This window comes from Dunckerocampus dactyliophorus, chromosome 18 (genome assembly GCF_027744805.1).
Source record: "Dunckerocampus dactyliophorus isolate RoL2022-P2 chromosome 18, RoL_Ddac_1.1, whole genome shotgun sequence".
Taxonomy (NCBI): Eukaryota; Metazoa; Chordata; class Actinopteri; order Syngnathiformes; family Syngnathidae; genus Dunckerocampus; species Dunckerocampus dactyliophorus.
Genome location: NC_072836.1, coordinates 20,114,892 through 20,140,427, shown reverse-complemented (window position 1 = coordinate 20,140,427; position 25,536 = coordinate 20,114,892). Strand labels below are relative to the sequence as shown.

General features: G+C 43.1%; 1 protein-coding gene across 4 annotated transcripts in view; it reads right to left on the bottom strand.

Annotated features, from left to right (window-relative positions):
* Window positions 1-4,467: 4,467 nt before the first annotated feature.
* The window catches only part of tnrc18 (trinucleotide repeat containing 18), a 47,629-nt gene continuing 26,560 nt past the window's right edge, over window positions 4,468-25,536 (bottom strand). For all 4 annotated transcript variants that reach the window (XM_054758789.1, XM_054758790.1, XM_054758791.1 and 1 more), the window contains 14 exons: window positions 25,265-25,489; window positions 23,036-23,209; window positions 21,526-21,962; window positions 21,115-21,255; window positions 18,962-19,103; window positions 18,756-18,873; window positions 17,330-17,405; window positions 16,889-16,997; window positions 16,006-16,122; window positions 14,399-14,551; window positions 8,744-10,440; window positions 8,425-8,661; window positions 8,226-8,300; window positions 4,468-6,772 (listed from right to left, as the gene is read on the bottom strand). In XM_054758789.1, coding sequence (XP_054614764.1) covers window positions 6,566-6,772; window positions 8,226-8,300; window positions 8,425-8,661; window positions 8,744-10,440; window positions 14,399-14,551; window positions 16,006-16,122; window positions 16,889-16,997; window positions 17,330-17,405; window positions 18,756-18,873; window positions 18,962-19,103; window positions 21,115-21,255; window positions 21,526-21,962; window positions 23,036-23,209; window positions 25,265-25,489 — 3,908 coding nt within the window. In that variant the 3' untranslated portion in view covers window positions 4,468-6,565. The remainder of the gene's footprint in view (window positions 6,773-8,225; window positions 8,301-8,424; window positions 8,662-8,743; window positions 10,441-14,398; window positions 14,552-16,005; window positions 16,123-16,888; window positions 16,998-17,329; window positions 17,406-18,755; window positions 18,874-18,961; window positions 19,104-21,114; window positions 21,256-21,525; window positions 21,963-23,035; window positions 23,210-25,264; window positions 25,490-25,536) is intronic.

Sequence of the window (25,536 nt, the reverse complement as noted above, 5' to 3'; positions counted from 1 at the left end):
AGTTTTGTCGCACAACTTATACGTCACAACCAAGGCGCCAATTTTATGTTCATTTACGCTTTTATGCTAATACTTTGCTGATATATTTTTGTTCCGCGGACAAAAATACAAATGTGAACGCTAAATTAACCGCGCTAAAGTATGTTTTTATAAATTTGTACTTCAGACCAGAGTACCGAACTTCAAGTGTGAAAGTGATACTTGACATTTATTGTGTATAGCAGTGACCAGTCTTGACCTGAAGGTGGCAGCATAAGGATGACGAAGACTTTTCTGTCGCGTGTTCGTGAACATTATCACAAAAGGACGATTATTTGTGCACAAGTTTATTCAGCAAGTTGAGGCATTTAGTGAAAAAAAAATCAAATTTACGTCAAGATAATCTCTGACTCATCAATAACAACCAATCAACTTTCTGTAAAACTTCATGTCAAACATACACTGATCCATACATTAAAGTATCTTTACGACATAATGGACGTGGAATTATTTGTGACGTCAGACCGTGAACCTACGTCTATGTGACGTCACATACGTGAGCTTTGGACGTTTTTCGACGTCACTGGCACGACTGAGCAAAAATAAATCAATTCAATGTGAAAGAACATAACAAGCACACACTATATCACATAGACAGCTACTTTATACATCTCCAAGAGATCAAGTCGTTATGTCAAATTGATCAATTAACCAACCAACCAACCAACACCTCAGACAAGCCAATTAAGGTATGTTGATGAGTTTATCTTAAAAGATAACAATGTGGCAGAACTTTATTTAAAACACACTATGAACACCAGTAGCTATTGGTAGCATATCATTCCTTAGCATTAGCGTTGATACAAAATGAATCTTCAATATGACCTAATTATTTTGTTTTGGCTATATATATTATATACATATATATATAGAGAGAGAGAGAGAGAGAGAGAGGGAGGGAGGGAGAGAGAGAGAGAGAAATACACAAATATGTTTCTTCTATATATTAATATTTAATTAATATAATTAGTGGATATGGATGCGAGCAGCCAGGCTATGAAGATCTTCTACACTTCTTTGGGGAAACTGTACACGTCCCACAGCCAGAAAGGAGGACTCCGCCTGCACCGGAGCCTCATGCTCATCCGAATGATCAAATGCTCCAGTGACATCTACAACTCGGCCACAGACAGTGTGCAAAAAGCGCGACAGGACGCCGAGAAGCCGACAGAGATGTGCACAGCTGCGGAGATGGAGGAGGAGGACACGGAGAAAGTTGAGGACAGTCCAACTGACTAGGGTAACTTCTCCTGGGATGAAAGTCAACTTTATTGTCACTGCTCACAGTGCGTGCAACAAACTAATGCAACAAACTGCCACCAAACCAAATGTGCACAAAGAAACTGTGTGCATCAAATGCATCCGTGTTGCGTGTGCATAAAACCTGTGCTGAATATGCTTTTGCAGAGAACATCCACGTTGGCGTTAACCGATACAGAGATGTGAATACTTAAAGTTTTAAGAGACGAATAAACATGCCCGGAAGACTGATGTTTCATTTATTATTGTGTCAACATGAATAATAGATGCAGCTAATTGACATGCAGCACGTAACACACTCTGAAACTAAAATGCATCCAGCTGAGTTGTCATCCACATACGCTACTAGGAGCAAATTAACAAGAAAATGAGCTGAGAAAACGCAAAAAGCGAGTATTGGCCGCATTTAGGCATATATACGCACACAAGAAATGTAGATTATGCTTGCCATTTCCTTACTATCGCCCCCCTGAGGCACCATTTGGTATTACAAAGGAAACGCGCTAATTAGCACAGTCTTTTCAGGATCCGTCAGCGAAATAAGTACATGTCGTCCCTTGTACGTGAAGAATTTCAGGAAAGTGAAATTCAAAATCAATTTTAATATGTTGGTAGTTATGGCATATAAAACCGACTTACAATCCTCTAACATTATTACAGAGCCCTCAAGACATGAAATAACACTCCTATGGTCACCTTTACATTTGCATTACCCAATAAAGTAGATATAATCTGAGAAAAGACATAAATAAGATAACAGACTCACATGTTAGCAGTTCCTTGTTTTTTTTCTGGACAGCGGACTTTCAGCGTAATTCCTTGCGGCTTTAAATGGCTTTACGTTCCTATTACCCAATATAGTAGACAGAATGAGTAAATTTGCCATGAAAGATGTAAAAACTGCTCAAGCAGTGTCACAGTAAATCTGTTCCCTAGGGAACCTTAGTGACAGCACCAAACACCGACACCTAGTGGCCAATATAGAATACAGTTCTAGAGTCACAATTCCAATGCTTCTTCTGCCTTGTATTTTGTATTTTAGTTCGTTTACAGAATCAGAATCACAATGACCTTCACTCGTCACTTATACAGAGGTACGAGCAAAATTGTTAGTTCATTTCGTCATGTTTATGTTTGGAAATGCTTCATTTAGGCCAAGATTAAAGTACAATTTCCTTAAACGTGCATATATATTTTTTACAAATAGGCTGTATTAGTGAGGGAGTGATAATCGAACCGCGAGGGACGAGTGTAGCAAAGACGTCAATCTGTAATTCACAAACTAAAGAAGAATGACAAGTGAAAATGCCTGACGACAGGTTCCCCCTTTCTCTGCATTTTGACAGAGACAGTTGAAGGACAAGCGCAGCTGTGACATTGTGAAAGTCAGAATATAAAGCTTTGTCAACAGTTTTTATGAGCTGTGCTTCTTTTCAACGCCCCCTCACTCAGATACCTGTCTCCTGGGAAACTACACTCACACACGCGTACTGAAAAAAACAAGTGGGAGGAAGAAAAATGACACATACACACACATCAGTGTAAGCTGCAATGGCGCTTCAACCAATAATAGGTGTCTGTTCATGTCATGTCAGCCAATCACAATCCTTCTTGCTGACACACCCACAGGAGGGTGTGTGTGGCAGTGCTGAGGCACAGGGCTGTGCGTGTGTGTGTTAAAAGATGTAGATACCTCTCAATGTGTGCGTGTGCCAGAGAAGATTCTCCCAGCGGGTGCTGATGTTATGCTGATGTTGTTCCTTTGGGAGAAACTGAGAGGTGACCCAACCCCTGACTGCGGCTCTCGCCACGAAACAGGATCTCTATCAAAACTACATACACACTATCCATGTCAGCAAATATTTTATTACCAACTGACACAGTGGAATCCAAAAAAGGTGCACACACACGGTCAGCAGTGGAGAACGTGCCTCCTGCGGTCGACGGTGCAGCAGTAGGAAGCTGAACTTCCCTCCATTTTCTCACAACCAGCAGCTTCATTACAAGGCTGCCAAAATGGAGTCCACTGATGATTAAAGGGGCAGCCCGCTCAAACGGACCAGGGGCTGACTAGGAGAGAAACAAAATGATAACCTAGTAACCTTAAAACAGCCCATCGGAAGCGGGAAATGTGCCCACACCAGATAAATGTTCACTTTAGGGTAAAGTGGGGGTGGGAAATGGCCTGTAGCATCTTGCAACCTGTAAAAATAAGCCCACAGTAAGCATCATTTGGATCAGCATATGCCCGGATTTGGATGCTATTCACTGAAAAATCTAAGAAACTACAAAAGAAACACTCTAAATGTCAGCCACATCTTACCAAAGTGTCTTTCTACTGTAGATGCACTTTGTTAAAATGTACTTTCTGCCGTCATGTATAACAGATAATAATTACAGATCAGAAGGAGTCCTGATTAGAGCCCTCGAGACATGAAGTAACACCCCTATAGTCACTTTTACACTCCTATTACCCGATATAGTAGACATAAGCGTAAACAAGACACAAGACATAACTAAGACTCGCGCTCATGTGTGTTGCTGTAAATGTGTTCCGGTGCTCGGGGAACTGAGTGAGGGGACGGACAGACGTTGGGGGTTCACAGTTGATTTCAGCTTGGCGTGGGTTACGGCCACAACAGTAACCCGTGTTAGGGGTTATTGTGGCTGTTGTGAGATCATTCAAACCTGCAATAAAAGCCTGTTGTTCCAGCGATCAAGTCTGGTGCTTGTCTCACCAAACATTACAGTAACATTACTGACACCTAGTGACATGTGTAGAACACTGCATATTATTACGTCTTTGAATGTGTCTTGTGAATGGCATACAAATAAGATTATTTAGCCATTTCAATGCTTCAAAAGGCTTCATTTAGGCAAATGATATGTAAAATTTGCTTCAATATGCTTTTTTTTTACTAACAGGCTGTCTTCAACCCCAAAACAGCAATGATTTTTAATTATAACATTTCTGAAAACCTACAATAGAGTGAAGCTTCGAAATTCAATGTTGGCAAAGTGGCGAGGGATTCATTGTATTTACTTTGTTGCAATAAAAGAAAGACATTGAAACACTGAACTAGTACAGTTCCATCAGTTTATTAACTAGAAAATACTGAGTTACTAAAACCATTAAAAAGAAACACTGGTAAACGTGGTTGCTGTCTGTAAAAAAAAAAAAAAAAAAAAAAAAAAACATACGAAATAGTCTAACAGAATATATCTGGTTTCTGATTTAAAATGTATTCTTTTCCTTTTTTTTTAACAAGATTAGACGTGTACAAAGTATATTCTGATAAGCTTTTCTCTCCACCTGACAGTGAAGGATCATTTACAAAACTTAGATGATTTTTTTTTTCCTATTCATTTTCAAAATAATCTTTTTGTAACAGGACGATTACGATACTGAAGGAACAGCAGACGAAGAACCAGCCTCCAGTCCACCTCGCGCGCTCTCTCTCTCTCCCATTCTCTCTTATGCTCGCTCGCTCTTTCTCTCTCTCTAGCAGCTAGCTCCCAGTGCCTGTCAGCAGGCATGGACGATTGTTCAGAGAGGGGGGGTGGTCACAAAAAACAAAAAAAAACATGCAAAAAATGTATACAAAGTAAAAAAGCACAGCAAAAGCAAGGCAAAGTAAAACACAGAAGGTTGAACGGCAAACAAGATGAGGACATGTTGGACCCTGTAAGGCTTTGGATGGAAAGCGATGGGAAGGCTTGAACACAGCTTGACAGCTTACAAAAGATGTGTAAAAAAAAAAAAAAAAAAAGTGCTTGAGCAGATAACGGGGGTGTAAAGAAACATTCATAACGGGCACTTGTTAGGTTTTCCTCGCGTGTTCATTTAGTGTGACCTCCACTCCAAAGTGTGCGTCATATCGCTTTAGTCTCAATGTACCTTGTCAGACCGAAAATATCAACATAAACTAGCAGCATATGATCAAACTTTCTTGTATTTTTTTGTGAATCTCGACTGTACCCGTGACATTATAGAAGATTAGAGCAAGCAGCACATATTAAAACCTATTGAATATCAACAAGATCATTCTCAGTGTGAGAGTCACACTATACTGGATTGCAGTTTCGTGGCCACAAAGGGGCCAAGATGGTGGAAGGAGCTAGACAATTTGGCAAAAAAATAAAAAATAAGGCCCCCTCAACGTGACATTCAATAGCTGCACCCTAAAAACGGTCAAAATAGGCACAAGTCAAAGGAAGCGGGGAATAAAAAGCGTGGAAATAGGGACTTGTTTGTGTGTGAAAGAGGGTGTGGCATGGGACGGTGGGGGGTTGGGAGGGTGGGGGGCTGTCATAAAAACTCCAGGAAGACATACAAGACACCCCCCACCCCTGTCAAAAAGCACAAACTACACAGAGGGCCAAAAATGGACGGATGAAAAATGGCAGACATGTACAGGTCGATGATGTGTTTACAAACTGGTAGAAAAAAATGGGAAAAATCCACTCCGAGTCAAATCTGTGCATATGCCTTCTTGGTTAACCCAATTTAATACTACATTGCCCCAAAGTGGCCAAACAGATAACGGTTTGAAAAGTATTTCAGGGTGGATTGTTCCTTTAAGAAGCCAAAGACGACAATGGAGAAGTGCTGCTAAAAGTACAAGACGACTTCCTCTCTCTTTAGCCTGAGTGTCTGAGGGAGTTTGAGACAGCTGAACCTGCCTGACTTTGGATTGTCAAGGGGGAACGAGGGGTTAAATTAAACTCGCATATATAATATATCGATATATATGTATGTGTTTAAGTGCTCTCTGTTGAACAGCAAATTGGAGGGAGTCTCAACCTCTTTTTTGTCTTCCTGTGCATCGCTTCCTCTCTTTTGCATCTGTCGCTGCTGCTGTTCTCTAGAAGATAACTGTACACCGAATTAAATGACCCAAACAGGACTTGTAACATCATCACCACGGCAACATCGGAACATCACAACGGTCTCTCACCGCCCGTGTCGTCATTCACATTTCGTTAAAGCTTCCCGACTGTACTCGGACGTATCTACAACATGAAAATAAAACACTCATATTTGCCTCTATATAGCTTTCTGTTAGGTGTAGGTGTGTATTTACATAGTCTGTGTGTGTGTGTGTGCGTGTGTGTGCAAATGTTCCACGTAATACTATCAGTCCATGAATATACGACCTATATGAGCATCTCCTTGCTAGACAACTCTGAAGGAACACCCGAGTGGATTTTGACTGCTAGTCGCCTCACATTTTGGTTGCACGTTTTGTTTTTTTTTCTTCCTTTCCTAGCAGATGACCGGGACGCCGTCCGTGTTGAAGATCATGCCTGTGGTGGGCTCGTAGGTGCCCGCTAGGTAGTAGAGGTCCTCGCTCTCTGCGTAGCGGCGCGTGTGGGTCATCTGCTCGTACTCCTCCACGCCCACCACCAGGCATTTGTGACTGACTGTCTGCACGTCGTTCTCGTCGCTGTGGGACGACTGGTACAGGGCGCGCTGCGCACACACACACACACACACACACACACACACACACACATACACACAAATCGTTATTTATATTAATATATATCATTGGAATAGTTGCAACGTAAATCACAATTCATGCTTTGTCAGTGATAAATTCTCGAAAATACACAATATGATAATCCCTTCCCAGGTTGCGCTTCAAGTTTCGGGACTTCACTCCATCACAATTTTCGTAAATATATGGATAAATATATCATGCTGGTTTGTGATTGAATATGCCATGTTATACTAGTCACAAAATATGCATATTTAAATCCATTTTAGGTATTTTTTTGCCTACATTAAGCATTTTCAAGCATAAAAATGGCTCAATGAACTAATACAAATACAAGGCATTCGTTCACAAGGCGCATACAAAGACGTTGTGATGATACAGTATGTAGCATTCTAGACTGGCCACTAGGTGTCAGTAATGTTACCGTAATGTTTGGTCGCAGAGTCGATTGCTGAAACAACAGCAATTAAATTGAATTATCTCACTACAGGCACAATAATACTATAATTACTAATAACTAACTTACTAATAATACTATATTGGATAACAGGTGTGTAAAGGTGACTATAGGGGTGTTATTTCACGTCTAGAGGGCTCCAATAGTGTTAAAAAACATATATAGAAGCATGTAAACAACTTTTTTAATGTCTAACTATGAAAATATTCCATTTATAAATAAGAAATCCTACTTCGTGGTAATTCACTTATCACGGTCGGGCCTGGAACCAATTAACTAACTAAATGAGGGCGTGTCCCCTGGGTGTACAGCTTTGTTGGTTGAGGACATTTTGACAGACACTGACACAAACATTGAATGAAGCCAGTTTTATGTGATACCAGTGACATTTTATCCAAGAAACCAATAGAAATACTCCAATGGTGGGGCGCCCCCCACCAAATATAATGTTAGGGGATACACTGCAGAGGGAGAATAAAATCCAAAACAATGGAAACACTTCTCATGATGATTTAATTGTAACCACAAGATTTAATATATTGTTCAATGTCAATCAAAATGGAGCACATAGCTGTACCTAATCTTGTGGCCAGTCATTGTTTTCGTACTCAAAATGACGATTAACACTTCCTCATGTGAAGAGATTGTATAAAAGTTACAACAAATAATATCTGGTGAGGGGAGAAGAAGCTAGAAATACTTGTGCTGTGGATGACCACACCGTATCCCACCTGACATGTTTTGTATTGGACGCATAACCAAGTAAGCTCTCAAGTACTATAAATCAGGGTGGTCATTTGGAGCATTTTAGGGGACTGAAATATGTTTATTTTAAAAAGGTAACATTTGCTAAGTATTCATTCAAACCTAGCCTAATGTAACAGGAAGTGGTTGTAGTGTTATGTAATGTGTCCCGCTAGGTGGCACACAGTCAAGCTACAGTGCAAATAAATAAGGAGGCTTCTCACCTCCATAAAGTCTTTTCTTTGTATGGAAGAGTGCAGAGCAGCTGGTATGGACTGTCCGCATATTTGTTCCCAGTTCTGCAGAAGGACAAATTTCACATTCAGGAAAAAAGATGAATGAGCGTACACATTAAAAAAAGTTTGAAATATGTTTCACCTAACAGCAATGTCTTCCTATCTCTTCATGCATTTGGCTTCTTACCTTCTTGTCGGTGAGTTTCTTGCCAGGGTTGGTCTCCTCTGGATGGTAGAACCAGTTGACCCTGACCACCATGTTGCTGCCCCACGACTCCCACATGCTCTGGATGCGGCCGATGAAGGGCAGGTTGGGCCTTCCGGCAGACAGGAAGACGGCGCAGTCGCCGATGCGGATCATCTCTCGGCCGCGCACGATGGCCTTGTAGAAGAGCTTCTTAGCCTTGCCCTTCATTCCTCGTCTCTGAGGGTGAGATGATGACCGAGTGGAATGAGAAACAATGCTGGATGATTCTGGAAAAAAAAAGACAAACTTGAGCACTCACTTGAGTGGGTTTCCCAAACCACTTCCAGAGCTGTCTGGCTGGAAGGAAAGCAGAAATCTTGGGTCTGTTTTCCACACTGGGAAGCCGCTGTCGTTTGGCCAACTCCTTGGTGGTGGGGAGGTGGACACCCTCTCTGCGCTTCGGCCTGCCCACCTTGGCCTCTCCTCCACTGGGCTTCGGTTTAGGAGGACGCCCCCTTTGCCCGGAGCCCTTCCCGCTGGCGGGTTTAGCCGGCTTAACAGGAGTGGCAGGAGTCGGAGAGAGTGAGGGGGAATGGGAGAGAGGAGATGACTCCTCCTCCTCCTCCTCCACTTTGACGTCCACTTCCTCCTTCACCTCCTCCTCCACTTCTGGAACCTCCTCTTTCACTTTGTCCTCTGTGGCAGGCAGGGGAGAGACGGGGCCTGGTGGAGGGGTGGGGGTCCTCTCTTCATCTGAGCTGCAGGAGGAGTCGTCTGTTGACGAGGACGATGAGGAAGAGGAGGAGGAGGAGGACGACGATGACGACGACGAGGAAGATCCAGAGCAGGATGAAGAGGAGGAAGAGCAACTTGAGGTGCATTTCTTCTTTTGCTTCATCTTCCCTTTGCCGCTTTCTTCCTCGGACTCGGAGCTGCTGCTGCTGCTACTTTGAGACTCCTCCTTCATCTTCCTCTCCTGTCTTCTGTCCTCCTCCTCCTTTTTCTCCTCCTTCGCATTAACGGCCTGTCCTCTACCTCTCTCAGCTCTCTCTTTAGTCAACATTTGTGCGGTGTAGCTGGACTCTTTCTCCCGCAGATCCGCAGTCTCGCGCTCAGGATGTCTCTGTTTGGATTTGAGCAGCTTCTGATCGGCGGCGGTGACGGGGCTGTGATCACGTCGGACTCCCCGGCCTTCCAGCAACATCAGAGCCTTGGTCTTCTTGGTTTTGGGCGAGGTGACACCCTCGTGGTCGAGCTTCACGAGGGGCTCCGCGGACGTAGGCTTCCGTTTCACCACCGTGCCCATGTCCCCCTGCCTGGAGGCGGGCTTGAGCCTGGAGATGGGGCTGGACCTGGAGGACAGCTGCTCAGAGGGCAGCTTCAGCTTGTGTCCAGAGGGACTTGATGATGCTGACGAAGGTCGAGGAGTCAGAGCAGAGCTGGGTTTGCCTGGCGGCAGCCTCGCAACTGGACTGGGGATGAGAACTGAACTGACGGGCCTAGAGATGCTGTGATGGTCGGGTTTGTTTTTGGATGCTGGAGTAGAGGCGGGTCTTAGTGTTGACGAGCCACTAGGCTTTGGTGTAGCAGATGATGGAATCATACTGGGTCTGGACATGGGTCTGATGTTGTCTCTGTCTCTACGCTGGCCATTGTATGACGTCAAATTGGGCTCGCTGTACAGGTCCACAGTCAGAACCTTTCCATAAGTGGACGGATAGATAGAAGGAGAGAGCTTAGCTTGAGGCTTAGCAGCGGGGGCTAAGCTCGGCTTTCTGGGTACTGGAGTAGGAATGGTTGGACTACTTGAAGAGGACGTGATAGAAGTCTTGTGTCCCGGTTTTGTTTGGGTCACCACCGTGGGCCGTGAAGCAGGCCGAGGCTTCTCCTGAGCAGCTTTCTGGACAGACGAGGTCCTCTCCTGTGCTGATTTGGTTGCATCCTGGGCTTTGTCGGGAGGCTGAGTGGGTGATGGAGACTCTGTTTTGTCTTTGCCATCAGAGTTCAAGGAGGTTTCTGAAGGAAAAAATAAAAACAAAGTTTAACACCAATGGCAGGGGAGAAGTGCACCAACCAATCGTGCCATGTATTTTATATTTAATGCAGAGCAGTGATTCGATTGTATAAATAAACTTGTCTCACAATAATAACCAGGGATGATCATTTCAAGTTTTCTTGACTGACTATGAGGAAAAAACAACCATCAATACATCCATCCATCATTTTCTATGCCGCTTATCTTCTTTAGGGTCGCGGGGCGAGAGGCGGGGTACACCCTGGACTGGTCGCCAGCCAATCGCAGGGCACACTCATTCATACCTATGGACAATTTAGAGTCTCCAATTAACCTAAACTGCATGTTTTTGGAATGTGGGAGGAAACCGGAATACCCAGAGAAAACCCACGCAAATGATTCGAGCCCAGGTTTTCCCGATCTCCTGACTGTGTGGCCAACATGCTAACCACTCTGCCACCAAGCGGTAATTACAATAACTAAATGTATTAATTATTAAATATTTACAATATATTTATTAATTTATATGGAAATTGTAAATAGTTAAGTATCAATCAAGGAATGCCAAGCAATAAAAGGGGGGGGAGAATCTTCAGAAAGCAAAGTAACTAAAATAAATCAACAGCGCCTCTACTGGCTGCAGTCAAGTAGTGCATGAGCAATTGGCAGACGTTATATTTATATTATATACTGTATGTAAGTATACAGTCAAACCTGTCTTAGCGGCCACCTTTATAGAACGGCCACCTGCCTATAGCAGCCACTGAAAAATCCCCCACAGCAAATGCACATGTTATAGACCCTGTGTATAGCAGTCACCTGTCCAACGCGGCCAGCGGCCACCCATTTTGTCTCCCTTGGTCAATATCTGACCGCATATAGCGGCCAAATTACCAACTCAAGTAGAAGCTTCATGCACGAAAAAGTTTTGTTTTTCAATCAACGAAGCCGTCGTGTGTAGACTTTAATTACTGAGTCCTAGCTCAGTCACAATCATTCACAAGATCCACACAAACTGTCAGTTGTTCCACATAAAAAAGCCGTCTTCTTTTGAGCTTGCTATTTCCTGGTCAAACATGTAACTTTAAGAGCATTTGCACCAAAACATTACCGCAAATTAGGCTGGGAACAGGACGTGCTCCCAGCGACGCTACAATAAAAAAAAACATACGCTAGCATGCATGCGGCAGCGGCAGCAAAACTGAGTTCGGTTGTACTTAATTGAAGTATTTTAGAATGTACTCACGTTATTTTTCATCAATCCTCAACCACAAATCCATCAAAGTCCTCATCTTCTGTATTCGACACAAACAAAGCCGTCTTCTTTTCCGTTCGCTACTAGTCTGTTAACTTGTCAGTGTTATTCAGCTCCGAAGCAAAGAAGGAAACTTCTCCTGTTGCTTCTGCCAACTTTATTTCTTGAACGCGGCCACCAGACAGCAGCTCAGAACACACACACATCTCTCAGCATAGTCTCTCCTTCCTGCTTGCCCACAAGGCAAAGGTTAAACAAGCCCCACTACATAGCTGTCCAGCCAATGCCTGTAAGAAATGACACCGTTTATTTCCTGGTGTGCACTGGTCAATACCGTAATGCCGCTTGTTGTGGGGAAGGAGAGACTCACGTCGCCGATGCACTTTAATGGCTTTATTAACAGCGGAGAACACTGCAGGACTTTACATCCTCGCCAACATAAACACACTTCCCAACTCTCTCCAAACTCACAGCTAGCACTGAGCCTAGCTCTCCTGCTCGGGACGCCCACCGTCACTTCCTGATGAACTAAAGCTGTAATGACACTGCCGTATAAAAAGTAAAATATTAAAAACAAGCGTAAGACATTACTAGCACAGCTTTGTTCTGTGGGTGGTGGATATATTCTATCAGTTATTATTAAGCCTCTAGCTTCCTTTTAGTAAGTAAAAACCTTGGCTATGATTGCACTACATTGTCATGTAGACCTACAAAGTACACTTGGAAGAACAAGAGGTGAATAAATGTATTGCAACTGATGTGAAACTGATGAGGGGTAGGATTAAATAAGCTTTGCTTCTTCCTACTCCTTTTTAGACATGCAAAATTGTGAATTGTACTATGTGATGTGCTACTGTTTGACTCATGCATGTTCAGGATTAAAACCATGAACCATGAACCATGATAATAACCAAGCCTAGTAGTGCTGTACAACTTTTATCCGCAGTCCGCAGTGCCCTCTACTGGTCAACATTATTATTATTTTTTTTCCTCTACTGGTCAACATTCAAACTGGATGCCAACCTATAGAGGCCACCTGTCTATAGCGGCCACTTTGGCAGACTCCCTCTAGTGGCCACTATAGACAAGTTTGACTGTATTTGTAATAGTTTCCTTGATGTGAGTCTTATATAATTCATATATGGATTGCATGTGTCTATTTATCATGAATAGTAGTTATACAAATAACTATAGCTATATAAATATAGAATACTACAAACGATCTGGTCGCTGTCTACCGAAAAGCATGCATATAAAAATTTTATTTTTAAATTCTTCATTGCAATTTTTTTTAAAACAGCCATCCATTGCGCAGCAATAAAAAAAAAAATACAGAAGACCACAATGTATCCCACCAGGTATCCTTCAATCGTTATACAGTAATCCGTGTCAGGGATGATTGCGCCTGTTGTTCCCCCGATCAAATCTGGTGCTTTTGTGTCTCACTGAACATCCCAGCAAGATGGCTACACTGACATGTGACACTTGGTGACCAGTGTGGAATACCACAAACAGTATCATCAAAAAAAACTTGAAACGCGTCTTCCGAATGCCTTATATTTGTATTTTACCTCAATTAGCCATTGGTTAATTTTGGCAAAAACAGATGCAAAATCTGCATAAATAAACACAAAACATGATTTATTGACTAAAACATTTTTGAAAAAAATTCAAAGCGCAAAGTGGAGCGGGATAACTGTGTGCTATTTTTGTTTGTTAAGAGAACTGCGCCACACAAAATGTGATCCAAATAAAACCTGTGAACTGGGTTCTGTGCACAAAAAAAACATCTCTCTGGCAAATATGAAGCCTGCCATGTAACCTTGAAGTGGTTGCTGCCCCCCTAATTTCTTTTCCATTTTAAAACACAGCAGCAGGAAGCCACGCTGGGTTTACACAGGATACAGGATATTCTCCTATTTTCATTGTGCAGCTTTGTGACTTTTGTGGTGAAACAAACCAGCAAGTCCAAATTTAAAAGGTTCAAGAACTGCTTGGGCTTGCATCTTGCTATACATGGAGACACAAACTTCACAAGAAATGCGCCGTTTAATCAAATGAAAAGAGATTAAAGTGCAAGTGATAAGAGTTCCAAGGGATGACAGCATTGATCAAGTATGATTCGACTTTCTGAGGCCTTGCATATTTTGGTGGTTGTTAAAAGATGACATAGGTATGTTCTATTTTAGCTCCTTTTAGAGCTCTTCTCTGAACGCGAGGCTCCTTATCTATTTTTCTTCCTACACAAATGATGCTTGCGTTCGCCTTAAACGGATAATAGCGGCACTAAAGGGGAGAAACATTGCGCATCCATCATGAGCACTGAGCCAAATAATGTGAAATTCATCTCTTTTTTTCATGATGTTATGCAGACACATGAAAGCAATGATCGTTTACGGTTCCCGAGGAATTACCAGAAGAAGAAAAGGGGCAGAAAGTGGCAAATAAAGGAAGAAGTGATGGCAGCAGAGTTATTACCCCAAGTGACAGATTTATTTTAAGCCCGCCCTCCATATTTTGACCTCCAGTGGGAAATACTGCATTGTCTTAAAGGATTTGCTGTGTTCAGCCCCTTCTGTCAACCTACATAGTATCCAATAGAGAAGAGGTAAGACTTGAATGTGACTTGCGTCTTTAGGCTTGAGCAAAATAAGCCAGCAGCATCTATTTTGCATTTACCTCTAGCAGGCACTTCTGTATCTCACCTGGTTTGGGTTTAGGTTTGCGACCAGGCTTTCCTTTCACCTTTGGAGCACTTTCATCCGTCTTTGGTCCGGCCTCTTTGCCCTCCTTGCTGCATTTGCGCACTCTCCTCCTGGAGCAGCTGGCCACGAGCAGTGCAGGGGAAGGCTCAGCACCTGCTCAGGGGAAATAAACCAACAACAGGGTTTAGTATGGTTCCAAATGCTGTGCTTCTGGAGTGGAAAGAACGTTATTGTATATAAATGTTTCTTCTGCAGTTTTTTTTTATTCCCTCACTAACAGCAAAAACATAGCATGCCGCAAGCTTTGGTCGATTTATTCGGAAGATTTATTCAAGCTCCCGGCACAGTATGCTGCTGGTTCATGCTTCTAATTGGCATATTGTTATGTTTTATTTATTTGGTATTTACACTGACATTGAAAAGTTTTGAGACACTTGATCATGTTATTGCATCACAAAGTTGACTGGTTGTTATTACATGTTGTTAATCCAAATTATCTGCACATTTTTCGAGCACAAATTTAAAGACTTTTAAAGAACCTTTCAAGATATCTTAATGGAAACTTAAAACTGCTTTATGTAATAGTTATTTTCTAACTTTCAATGCACACATTTGGGGGACAACAGGGTGCATTAATGTCAACCAGACATGCTAACTGCTTTGATAAGCTGTGCCATGTGTTTTGGGCCTGCAGTTGCTGCTGTGCAAAGGATACGACTAAAACAAGCACCTTGGAACGTTTCAAAAACAAAGTAATAAACGGCAAATAGCGCCAGCTGAACAACCGCAGCGGCCATTTTATTTTTTTATCAATTAAAACTGAATAACCAAAACTTGTATTTAAGACTTTTTAAGGACCCATGGGGACCCTGAAATCCCCAAGGGGGAATTTTCAGTCAGTTATTTTTATGTTGCACACAGATCAAATCCACTCTACAGGACCTGAACAGTTTGCTCAAGAGCACGCCAACAGTTCTCAGCCAGCAGATTAGCATCCAGTCCCAATCTCCCTAAGTCTGCAAATATACACAAAAATCAAGCTTGGATCCTTGTTAGGTTAAGGCTTTGTCCACATGCAAAGCCCCCCCCCGACAAAAGCTGTCCACACAAAATGTATTTGCAGGACGTCATGCTCATGCCAAAGCAACAGGTGGCACTAGAACCCCGACCTACAAGGCCAATGTAGCCAATCAGAAGCCTGAAGTAATGTAATGTTAGAGCAGTAATGTTAGAGCAGTACATGTAGTTAAGTTAGTTTCCATACAACGGAAGAAGTGACTTAATACACAGCTTGTGTGTGGACAGAAGGGTACAATGTGTGCGTAGAAAAATATTTATTCTTAGCACACATACAAATCTTGCAAATAAACACAGGTGTGGCCTACGGGCTGCAACACTACTGCCTGCTAAAACAACTACAGTAACAAAAGGTCAGGCAAAACCCCCCCAAAAGTACCACTTTGTCAACAAATGTCCTCTGTCAATTGTGGCCATTTGATTTGTCATGGTTCTGCTCTTATTTGAATGGGGAAGGAAAGAAAAGGCAACAACTTTAGTGTGTATGTGTGTGTGCGTGTGTGCACACATGTGTGCAGGTATGTGCTCACAATGGATCTTGTAGTCTGGAGGCAGAAGTCGGATGTGCGAGAGCGGGATGCGGCCTGTGTCGCCATCGTCAAACTCCACTGTGATGAGATCGTCGTTCTCGTCCATGTCTGAGCTTCCTGTGTAGGAGGGGGAAATTGCAAACAAGCGGTTGACAGCTGTTGAGAAACTTTGACGTGGTTTGTTCAGACACATGCAGCAGGGCTCACACACCGAGCCCAAGCATCCAATTTACAACCCGTTTCAAGCGTCTGCATTGCCGCAATGCTTGGATAAAACAACGTATGTCAACCAAAAAAAACAAAATGCAGACAACCAAAGCAGAATGGGCGAAACTAATAAGGTAAGTAAGCTCCCCGGAACATCAACATTGTGGAGCGAGCACATAAGAGTCCACTGGAAGGCTTATTGCTGCAAAAGACACCGTCTCCACCTAACGTAAGATCATCTTTAACACACCAGTCTCTCAGAGAGCACCCTTTCATTCATCCGATTCGTGTCTTGGTTAGCAAAAGGAAGACGTTTATGAGTCATGAGGAGAGCTCGGAGAGAGCAGACCTCCGCCAAGCGCCATACTTCCCCCCCATATTGTAATCCGGATCACCCCAAAAACTTAAATCGGCTCTTATTGGATCTGTAAGTGGTCATAATGTTGTCAGTGTGTATTATAGTTCTAATACTAACTATTAAGACAGTGTATTAACAGCTATATACACATTTAAAATAATATCAGGTATAGTTTTAGCATGTCTGAAAACCATACCCTGCTGTATGAAAAGGCAGGATTGAGACGTTTGTTTGTGCTGCCAGCTACAATTAAACTGTAAACTGATTATGACTCATGGCATCTAAGCTCTGTGTGTGTGTGTGTGTGTGCTCTTGTACCGTTGACAACCGTGCCAGGATAAAGGCAGCGGTACTGCTGACTCCAGTAGGCAGCGATGCGGGTGCCCTCGGGGAGATAACGCACCGACGGAGGCTTCACGTCGATGATCTGAACATACAGAAGAATAAAAGCACTCTTAACATGAGCGAAGCTGCTACACGCTAAGTGTTTCATGCAATGGGCGAGGCCAGATCATTAAAGATGATCTGAGATCTGTTTATTTATCTCCTCAAGACTGCAGAGACAAAGTGGAATAAGGCGGCGTGGGAGCCCAGGGAGGCTTTGTGCATGCGGCCGTCACATGACGTATGACCTACTTTGTTTCATGCATGTTTCATGTTTCACTTTCAGCTCCGAGCGGCTGCCCTCTCGGGTGTCACCAGAAATAGGAGGGAGCGACGTGGCGCATTTAACCCCGCCGTGACGTGCGGTGTACTCACAGCCTCCTGCAGCAGTTGCTCCAAGCAGTAGATGTGCGGCCTGTTCCCTCTCTCGCCCTCCACCACCACGCTGTATCTGCAGCAAGGAATTACGGGAGGGTCAGCGTGCCACAAGAGCCAAGTCCACTTTTTTCTCTGTGATTTCTTTCCCAGACGCAAACTTGCATCATTTCTTTGATTCTGACTGTTTAACTGTAGCTTGTCTTCAGCAAAGCCGCTCCTAATGTGATTTTTTTCCTCCTCATTGAATTAAAAGGAACAAAAAAAAAACACAATAACGACCAACAGACACAAATGGTAGGCCTCTCCAACAATCACATGCATCACTTATCACAAAAAGCTCTAATAAATATCTAATTTGAGATCTTTTTGCAAATGATTGCATGTGCTCACAGGAATATTAATCCTGCCTCAAAGGGGCTTAGATAGTCTAGTTTGCTTTGAATTCAGCCACATTGGATGTGAGCAGGAGCTACGTGAGCAAACTAGAGCTCAGTGTGATGTTTTCTGCTTTTCAGAGTTTGTCAAATATGCTTATTGATTTGCTTGCAGTTATTTAGATGTTTAATATGCATTACGCCGCATCCTGGGGCACATTTTTGGCAACAACTAGACTTGTGTTTGTGCACCACAAACGAGCCCCAGTCTTCAACACAGTGGGCATTTGAAACTCAAATTGTTATGAAGTCAAGCTTTCAAAAATAACATCATCTAATAATCGTGCCCTCACTCTATCACGGTTTTTCAAAAATTTAATAATAAATGATTGCCGTGTTGTGATTGAATATGGCCTTTTTTAATGCATATTTAAGCAAACAAATGAAGCATTTTCAAGCATAAAAATGGCTAAATGAACTAAAATACAAGTACAAGGCAGAAGAAACATTCTAATTGTGGATGCGATATTGTATATTGGCCACTAGGTGTCAGTAATTGTTCGGTGAAAGGAGTACCCAGACGTGATGGCCAGAAAGGGCGTTTATTGCAGGTTTGAAAGATCTTACAACAGGTAAAACATAATAACATGGGCTACTGTTGGGGCCATCACCCACGACAAGCTAAAACTCAACTCTGAACCCCCACCACCACTTCCTGTCCGCCCGCCACTAAGGTCCCCTAGGGAACACATTTACTGTGACACATGAGCAGGAGTTTTATTTGCGTCTTAAATGGCTCTTATTATGTCTACTACATCGGGTAATACGAGTGTAAAGCCATGTAAAACCTCTGTTACGATACACTGACATTAAATAATGTTAAAAACCGTATTTAAAGATCCTAAACAGATTTCCTATGCTCCAACTATGAACATTTCCATTTACTTCATGCAAATTCACTTATCGCGGTCGGGTCTGGAACCATTAAACGCGATAAACGAGGGACGACTGTATAATAATAATATAATAATTGATTAATATATACTCACATATCAGGTGAGTGCACCGTGTTCACATGTCCTGCGTATAGAAGTTGGTCGTCCATTGGAATCAGAACCCTGAGTCCATCCACTAATGAGTCCTTGTCCAACACACACTGCACTGGAGCTGGACATAAACAATAAACACAGCACATGAACACACACACACACACACACACACAGGTGTGAATATTCTTGTGAAGCCTGACACTGACCGGGCGTGGAGGACCTCTCTGACACGCCATTACCGCGCTGTGGGAGGAGCTCGTCTTCGCTGAAGCTGCTGTCCTGATTGGGTTCAAAGTCTTCATCTGCCGCCATGCTCTCCATCAGTCGGCTCACGGCGCCCCTGGACGGCTGCAAAGGCCATGAAAAGGCTTTAGAAAAGGGGTGTCCAAAGCGCAGCCTGGGGGCCATTTACGGTCCGTGACATTTTTTTTTTCCTCAGCACATAGTAGAATACAATTTAAACAATTTTAAATGTAATTAAGATTTAGAAAATAAACAACAGTAAAGACTGAAAAAAGAGCAGTAATTTTTACAAGAATAAAGACAAAATATATGAAGAATAAAGTCAGAATAAGACAAAAAATTGTATACAGTTGAAAGACTAAAATATGTAATTTTTGTAAAAGTCATAATATTATGAGAAACAAAACAAATGAGTTGCAATTTTAGGAAAATTAGTAAAAGTAAGTAAGTTATAGTATTATAATAAAGTCAGAACATTATGAGACTAGAGCAGTGGTTCTTAATCTTGTTGGGGGTACCGAACCCCATCAATTTCATATGCCCATTCACCGAACCCTTATTTAGTGAAAAATAAAATATATATTTTTTTCAAATTCAAGACATAGGTATATGTTTGTTTATAGGTCTATGTTTGTTTACTGGTGCACAGGACGCTGACTCCCATCACGGTCCGTGATACATGTGAATCCATGCTGTACATATTCGTCCCACCACTTTCTTTTTTTGCTCAACATAGTTAGTATGGATTAAAATATTAAGAACGAAATCACACAACGTACTACCACATCAGTCACACGTTGACTATTTCATGGTGCGTTTCATTTGTACTCGGAACTGGGAAGTCGGAATGACAGTGACATGATCTCCGAGTTAAAAGTGTTCCAGTTGCCAAGTCAGAAAAACTTCACACTAGCAATATTTTTTATAAATTATTTATTGATTATTTAGTGTTTACACACGAGGCAGCCATCATTGATTATTGACTCGGAGGTGGTGTGGATGTTCTGACTTCCAAGTTGAACATTCCGACTTCGGGGGAAGTTTCAGTCGGGTGTTCCCGCTGGGAACTCGAAAATTCCGACTTCCAAGTAGAAATGGAACGCACCAGGAGCGCGCTAAATTCTTCGCAGCACTGATTGGTCAAGGCAAGCAATGTAATGTGATTATCTGCAGCCAGTGATGGCTAAGCGGTGGCGAGTCATCACGAATTGACACGATGGGTCCGGTGTGTCTTAACCTCCGTGGCGTAGGCTCCGCCAAACCCCTGGGACCGACTCACCGAACCCCTAGGGTTTGATCGAACCCAGGTTAAGAACCACTGGACTAGAGACTATTATTAGATAAGATATAAGGTATGAGAAGAAAGCGGAATTATTTGTAAAAAAAAAAAAAAAAAAAAAAAAAGCATCATGTGTAAACTTAATACTAAAAATCTGCTTTGTCACTGAGCACAAAGCTGAGATGCAGCCTTTTTTTTCTTTAATATCAAAAAAATATCTCACCATATCGACGCTGGTTGGATTTTTAAAAAATGTAAACGTGACCCCCACATCCTTTGAATTCCAGTATGCAGCTGTCGGTGAGAACATTTTTGGAGACCCCTGCTTTAGAATAACATTTTGTCTCTGTGGAATGGAGCTAACCAAGTTAGTTATGCCTGCACAATGTAACATATGTAACACATGAACTCATGAAAAATTGGTAGTTCTGATTCAATGATTACATCTCTGACAGCAACCAAAACAACATTATTATGTTTGCAAAGGCAGAATTTGTGATACAGCTCAAGTACTGCTGCAGCGGCTAGTGAGTGTATCCGACTCAAAACACAAACTTTGGAGAAAACTTACGCTTTTCCTCCACACCATCCGCCTAACACTTTGGGGGCCTTTAACATTTTACACAGTTCCACAGATGGACAAGATGGCACACCAAAAGCAAGCACTTGCTACACTGAGACTCGACTGTGCTGGTGAGTTTTAGCGGGTAGTGTGTACGATACGGTCGCGTGCATTTACTGTACGTACAAAATATCTGCATAATGTCTGGGGTTGTCCTTGCCGGGATAAGTAGCAATTAGTTTACGCTGCTAATGCTCATCAGTCATCCAACTGACCTCCCGGGCCTTGGTTTTGGCTTTTGGTTGGCTCTTCCGCGCCGGGCTGAGGCTCAGAGCCGCGGTGCCGTCTCTCAATGGACTGCCCAAAGAGGCTGGGCTCACAGGCAGAGAGGAGGAGGAGTCCTTGGCCTTCTTTTTCTGCTTGACACAAGTCAGAATAAACGTGGTTACCACGATGAAGACAACATGGACTGATCTGTTTGACTTGCACACATGCACACAGAGGGTGGGAGGCCTGCAGTTGTCCTTTCTTGTCAGCAACATTAAAGACAGCAGGGGAGTGTTGCAGTGACTGAAGCGCTGCGAAACCCTGCTGGCACTGTGACACACACTCAAGCACACTCGCACAAAAAGTGCGGTGGGAAGGGCAACAAGTGTATGATGGAAGAGAAAAAGGATGATACGTACTTTCACCGCATCTTTTCCCTCTCTGCTGGGAGGAAGCTGTTTGGGTCTGGAGGCGGGCTTGGAGGCGAGAGGCGGGGCAGAGTTGTGACTGGTGGAAGCAGAGTTTGATGAGGCGGTGGCGTCGTGGAGGAAGATCCTCTCGCTGCGGCGCCGGTTCCAGGCTTCATCCTCGCTGAAGCCCCCGCAGCCGGAAGCAGTCGCCAGGTCGAAGCTGAAGCGCCGCGGCGACTGCGGCGTGGGACGAGGCTTGGTGGGAAGATGCTTGCGCTTGACGGGCAGCGCGTCGTCCCGCTGAGTCGGGCTGGTCTGGTCAATGCGGCGGGTCGCAGGGGGCAACAGGGGGAGTTCTGGCGCGGAGCGTTTGCCGTGAAGCAGAGACGGGAACTTTCTCAGGCGCAAGTCGGAGCCAGAGTCAGACCACTCGCACTCGGATGAACCTGTTTGAGGAAGACGGTCTCATTATTTAAAATACAGCAATGTATGCACGCTCACGTATATTTTACACACAAACAATGCTGCTGTTTTGTTTGGGTTGCCTCATTTAACACAAGAGTCAAAATACTACACGCAGCGCTATTTACGATGCATTATCTTTGCAAAGACTCAAGTTTTGATACAGCTCTTTTCATTCCCTGCAATAACTATGAATAGGACTATTGATTACATGTAAACTGATACATAATTCAAGAGCAAATCATTACATTCACCACAATGTGACAATTAGAAATGAATAAATATTTAACAACACTTCCAAACCACAGTAATGGAAAAAAAACACTCGGGCAGAAAAACCTGCTCAACCACAAAAAGCACAATCAGAGGAACCATCAGGCAATTAGTTGACATAGTAACGAAAGGCAAGGAGCCCTTCTCATTTTAGTTGGTACACCAAGAAGATATAAAAGCAATCCCTCGCCACTTCACGCTTCAAATTCACTCTCACGGTTTTTTAACAATATATTAATTCATTCATCATGCTGTTTCGTGGTTGAATACGGCCTATTAGGAGTCAAAAATATGCATATTTAAGCACTTTTGTCTAAATTAAGCATTTTCAAGCATAAAAATAGCTAAATTAACGAAAATACAAACATAAGGCATTCGGAAAATGCATTCAAAGACGTGATGATATGTGGTAGGGATGCTCCGATCAGGGTTTTATGCTTTTATTGCAGGTTTGAATAATCTCACAACAGGTACAATAATCCATAACACGGGTTTGCAGCTGTAACCCACACCAAGCTAAAACTTAACTCTGAACCCCCAACATCACTTCCTGTCCACCCCCCACTCAGCTGCCCTAGCACCAGAATACATACACAGCAACATACACGAGTCTTCTATGGCTTATTTTTTCTTATGTCTACTATATTGGGTAGTGCAAGTGTAAAGGTGTCTGGGGTGTTATTTCATGTCTAGAGGACTTTAATAATGTTATGGTATAATTACAAAAATTGTTCATTTACAAATAAAGGAATCCTACTTTGTGGAAGTTTATGTTGTGTTTTACCCAGAGTGCTTTGCCGGCTGCGATGTTTGCCATCAGGGAGAAGGGTCAAAGGGGTGGAGCTGACGGGGAGCGCGCTCGCCGCGAACCTGGCCAACAGACCCAGGCCGCTCTCCTCACACCCACCGTCTTCTGAATTGGACTCCTCGTTATCATCGTAGTCATCCTCCGAAGTTTCTGTTTCCAAAAAAAAAAAAAAAAAAAAAGATAGCTAAGCGACATGATGTGGCAAGAAGTCATGTGACTTCTTATTGCTTAAACATAACACTGCTCATAAGATATGAACCCATATGCAAAAGCTGAGTTTGAAGCCCTGCCTGAAATGACACAGCAGCCTGGACTGAACTAACACACACACACACACGCGCGCACACACACGCACAAACACACACAGGCTGATGGAACCCACTGTGCAAAGAGAGCAACACCATCCAAAAAAGCCTGTCTGCTGTGTCTACACACTCCTTCTTACAGCACACATGCATGAAGCACACTATACAGTTACACCCACACAGCTGCAAAGACCATGTGACCTCTGACTTATTTAAAAGCCCATTAGGAAATATTGTATATATTAAAAAAAACAAAAACAAACTGGAACCCACGTCCTCCTTCAACAGCAGCAAACAATAAAAAGCACACACACACATAAACATTGAAGCATACTGCTGGTTAGCGGTGTGGTGCTGGCTGTTAGCAGTTAGGTTCAACAGATGAATAGGAGGAGGGTCTCCTCAGGGGGTTAGAGTGTTAACACCGAGGGTGGAGGCACAGTACAAAAAGCACCAATGATCGTTTTTGTGTTTTACTAAAATCCAATGTGACTCTTATTGTCAGATAAAATGAATGTGCCAAACCCGCATAAAACTAAATGCTAATTAAGTTGGCTGTATGAAAATGGAAAAACATGGACGGGCTTTTGAACACTTTCAGCATTAGTCATTTTAGGAGGTTAATGTGGTGCGTTAGCGGTACTGTGAGTCCACTGTGTTGTTAACGACAGCAGGCAAGACAGAGGACAAGGCAGGCATGAGAGGACAGCCCTGTGAGGCCCCTTGCTTTCATTTTGATAGGAAGTTTGAGTAACCATGGTAACGCCAAGATATATAAAAATGTATAAAAGGTGTAACCGTGGCTCTCAAGAAAAAGTCTAAGTAAAAATAGAAATAAATAAGATGAAATCTTAAATTCTGTGAATGAATTTCAATTTCAGCATAGTCCATAGTTAGCGGAAAAAATAGAGGGGCGCTTCCTACTTACAGAGAAGGTGACAGGGGTGTGGCCTCAGGCAGGGCGGGGCAGGGCAGGGCAGCGGCGAGAGTGAAGCCTAGCCATAGCGCAGCCGGGCCTTAGAACAGTCTACCTTAAGCAACGCTTTAGCCATGGCGTAGACTAGCGGTGGCGTTACAGGCTTAAGGCTGAGCAAGTCCTTGCCAAGCTTCTGTAATGTCGGAGCAGCAGCAGCAGCAGCAGCAGCAGCAGCACAAGCACATGGAACAGCCAAAGAGACACTCATGGGTAGGACAAGTTGGGCTAGGGTGAGGGGTGGGGAAGGTCGCCCACAGAGCAAAGTAAACGTCAGAAAGTGTTATTAGAAGGTTTAGTAGACACAGACAAGCTCTTTTGTCCAAAGATCCCCAAATGTCTAACTGGTGGCATCGACTACATCAACATCAACCTTAACCTTAAGTCAAGCAGAAACTGAGCAGCACTTTCCAAGCAGAGGGATATTGGACAAAGAGAAGGCTCTAGAAAGGACGTGAAGGTGCAGCTGGACAGCTTGACAAGAGACAGACAAGACAGATGAAGCTGACACAAGGACCACAGAGTTTCGCTTTCTGTACTAATCAAATCCAAACTTTTAATAAAGCTTTATAGGTACCAAACTGCAATACAACTTTATGGAAAACAAAATCTCACAATTCACATTCAAATGTACAAACTCTACAAAAACGTTTTGCAATCCAGGCAATTAAAAAACACCTTAGAAATATGTAAGCTCTTTAAAAAAAAAAAAAGAAAAAAGAAAAGAACAGAAAACAAAGCAAAGGCAACTCTGCGGAGAAGCCAGCAGCAAGAGAGGAGAGGTAGGGATGGTCAAGCTAAAGCACAGTCAAGAAAACAGCTGCCTTAGCAAAAAAGGCAAACAAAGACACAAGCTGTGACAAGGCCCAAAAGACGATGTATCGTCTGACTCAACAGCGCGGGGTGTTCTAAGACTGGGTCAGTAACCTTGATCGAACGAGTCGTCCGAGGAGCTGAGGCCTGCTTCTTCCAGCAGCAGGGATAAGTGCTTGTGTTTCTTCTTCTTCTTCTTCTTCTGGGTCTTGGCACTGGACAGCACGGAGGTCGGCGACAACGCAGCACGTCTCTTGCGGGTCAGGTTGCTGTGGGAGCCCGTCCCTGACAGAGAGGGCCAGCCCCCTCTTGTGGAATTGTGACCCTCTGAGTCAGAGTCTGGTGCAAGGAAAGTGTGGTTAATGATTTATCAAGAAAAGCACACA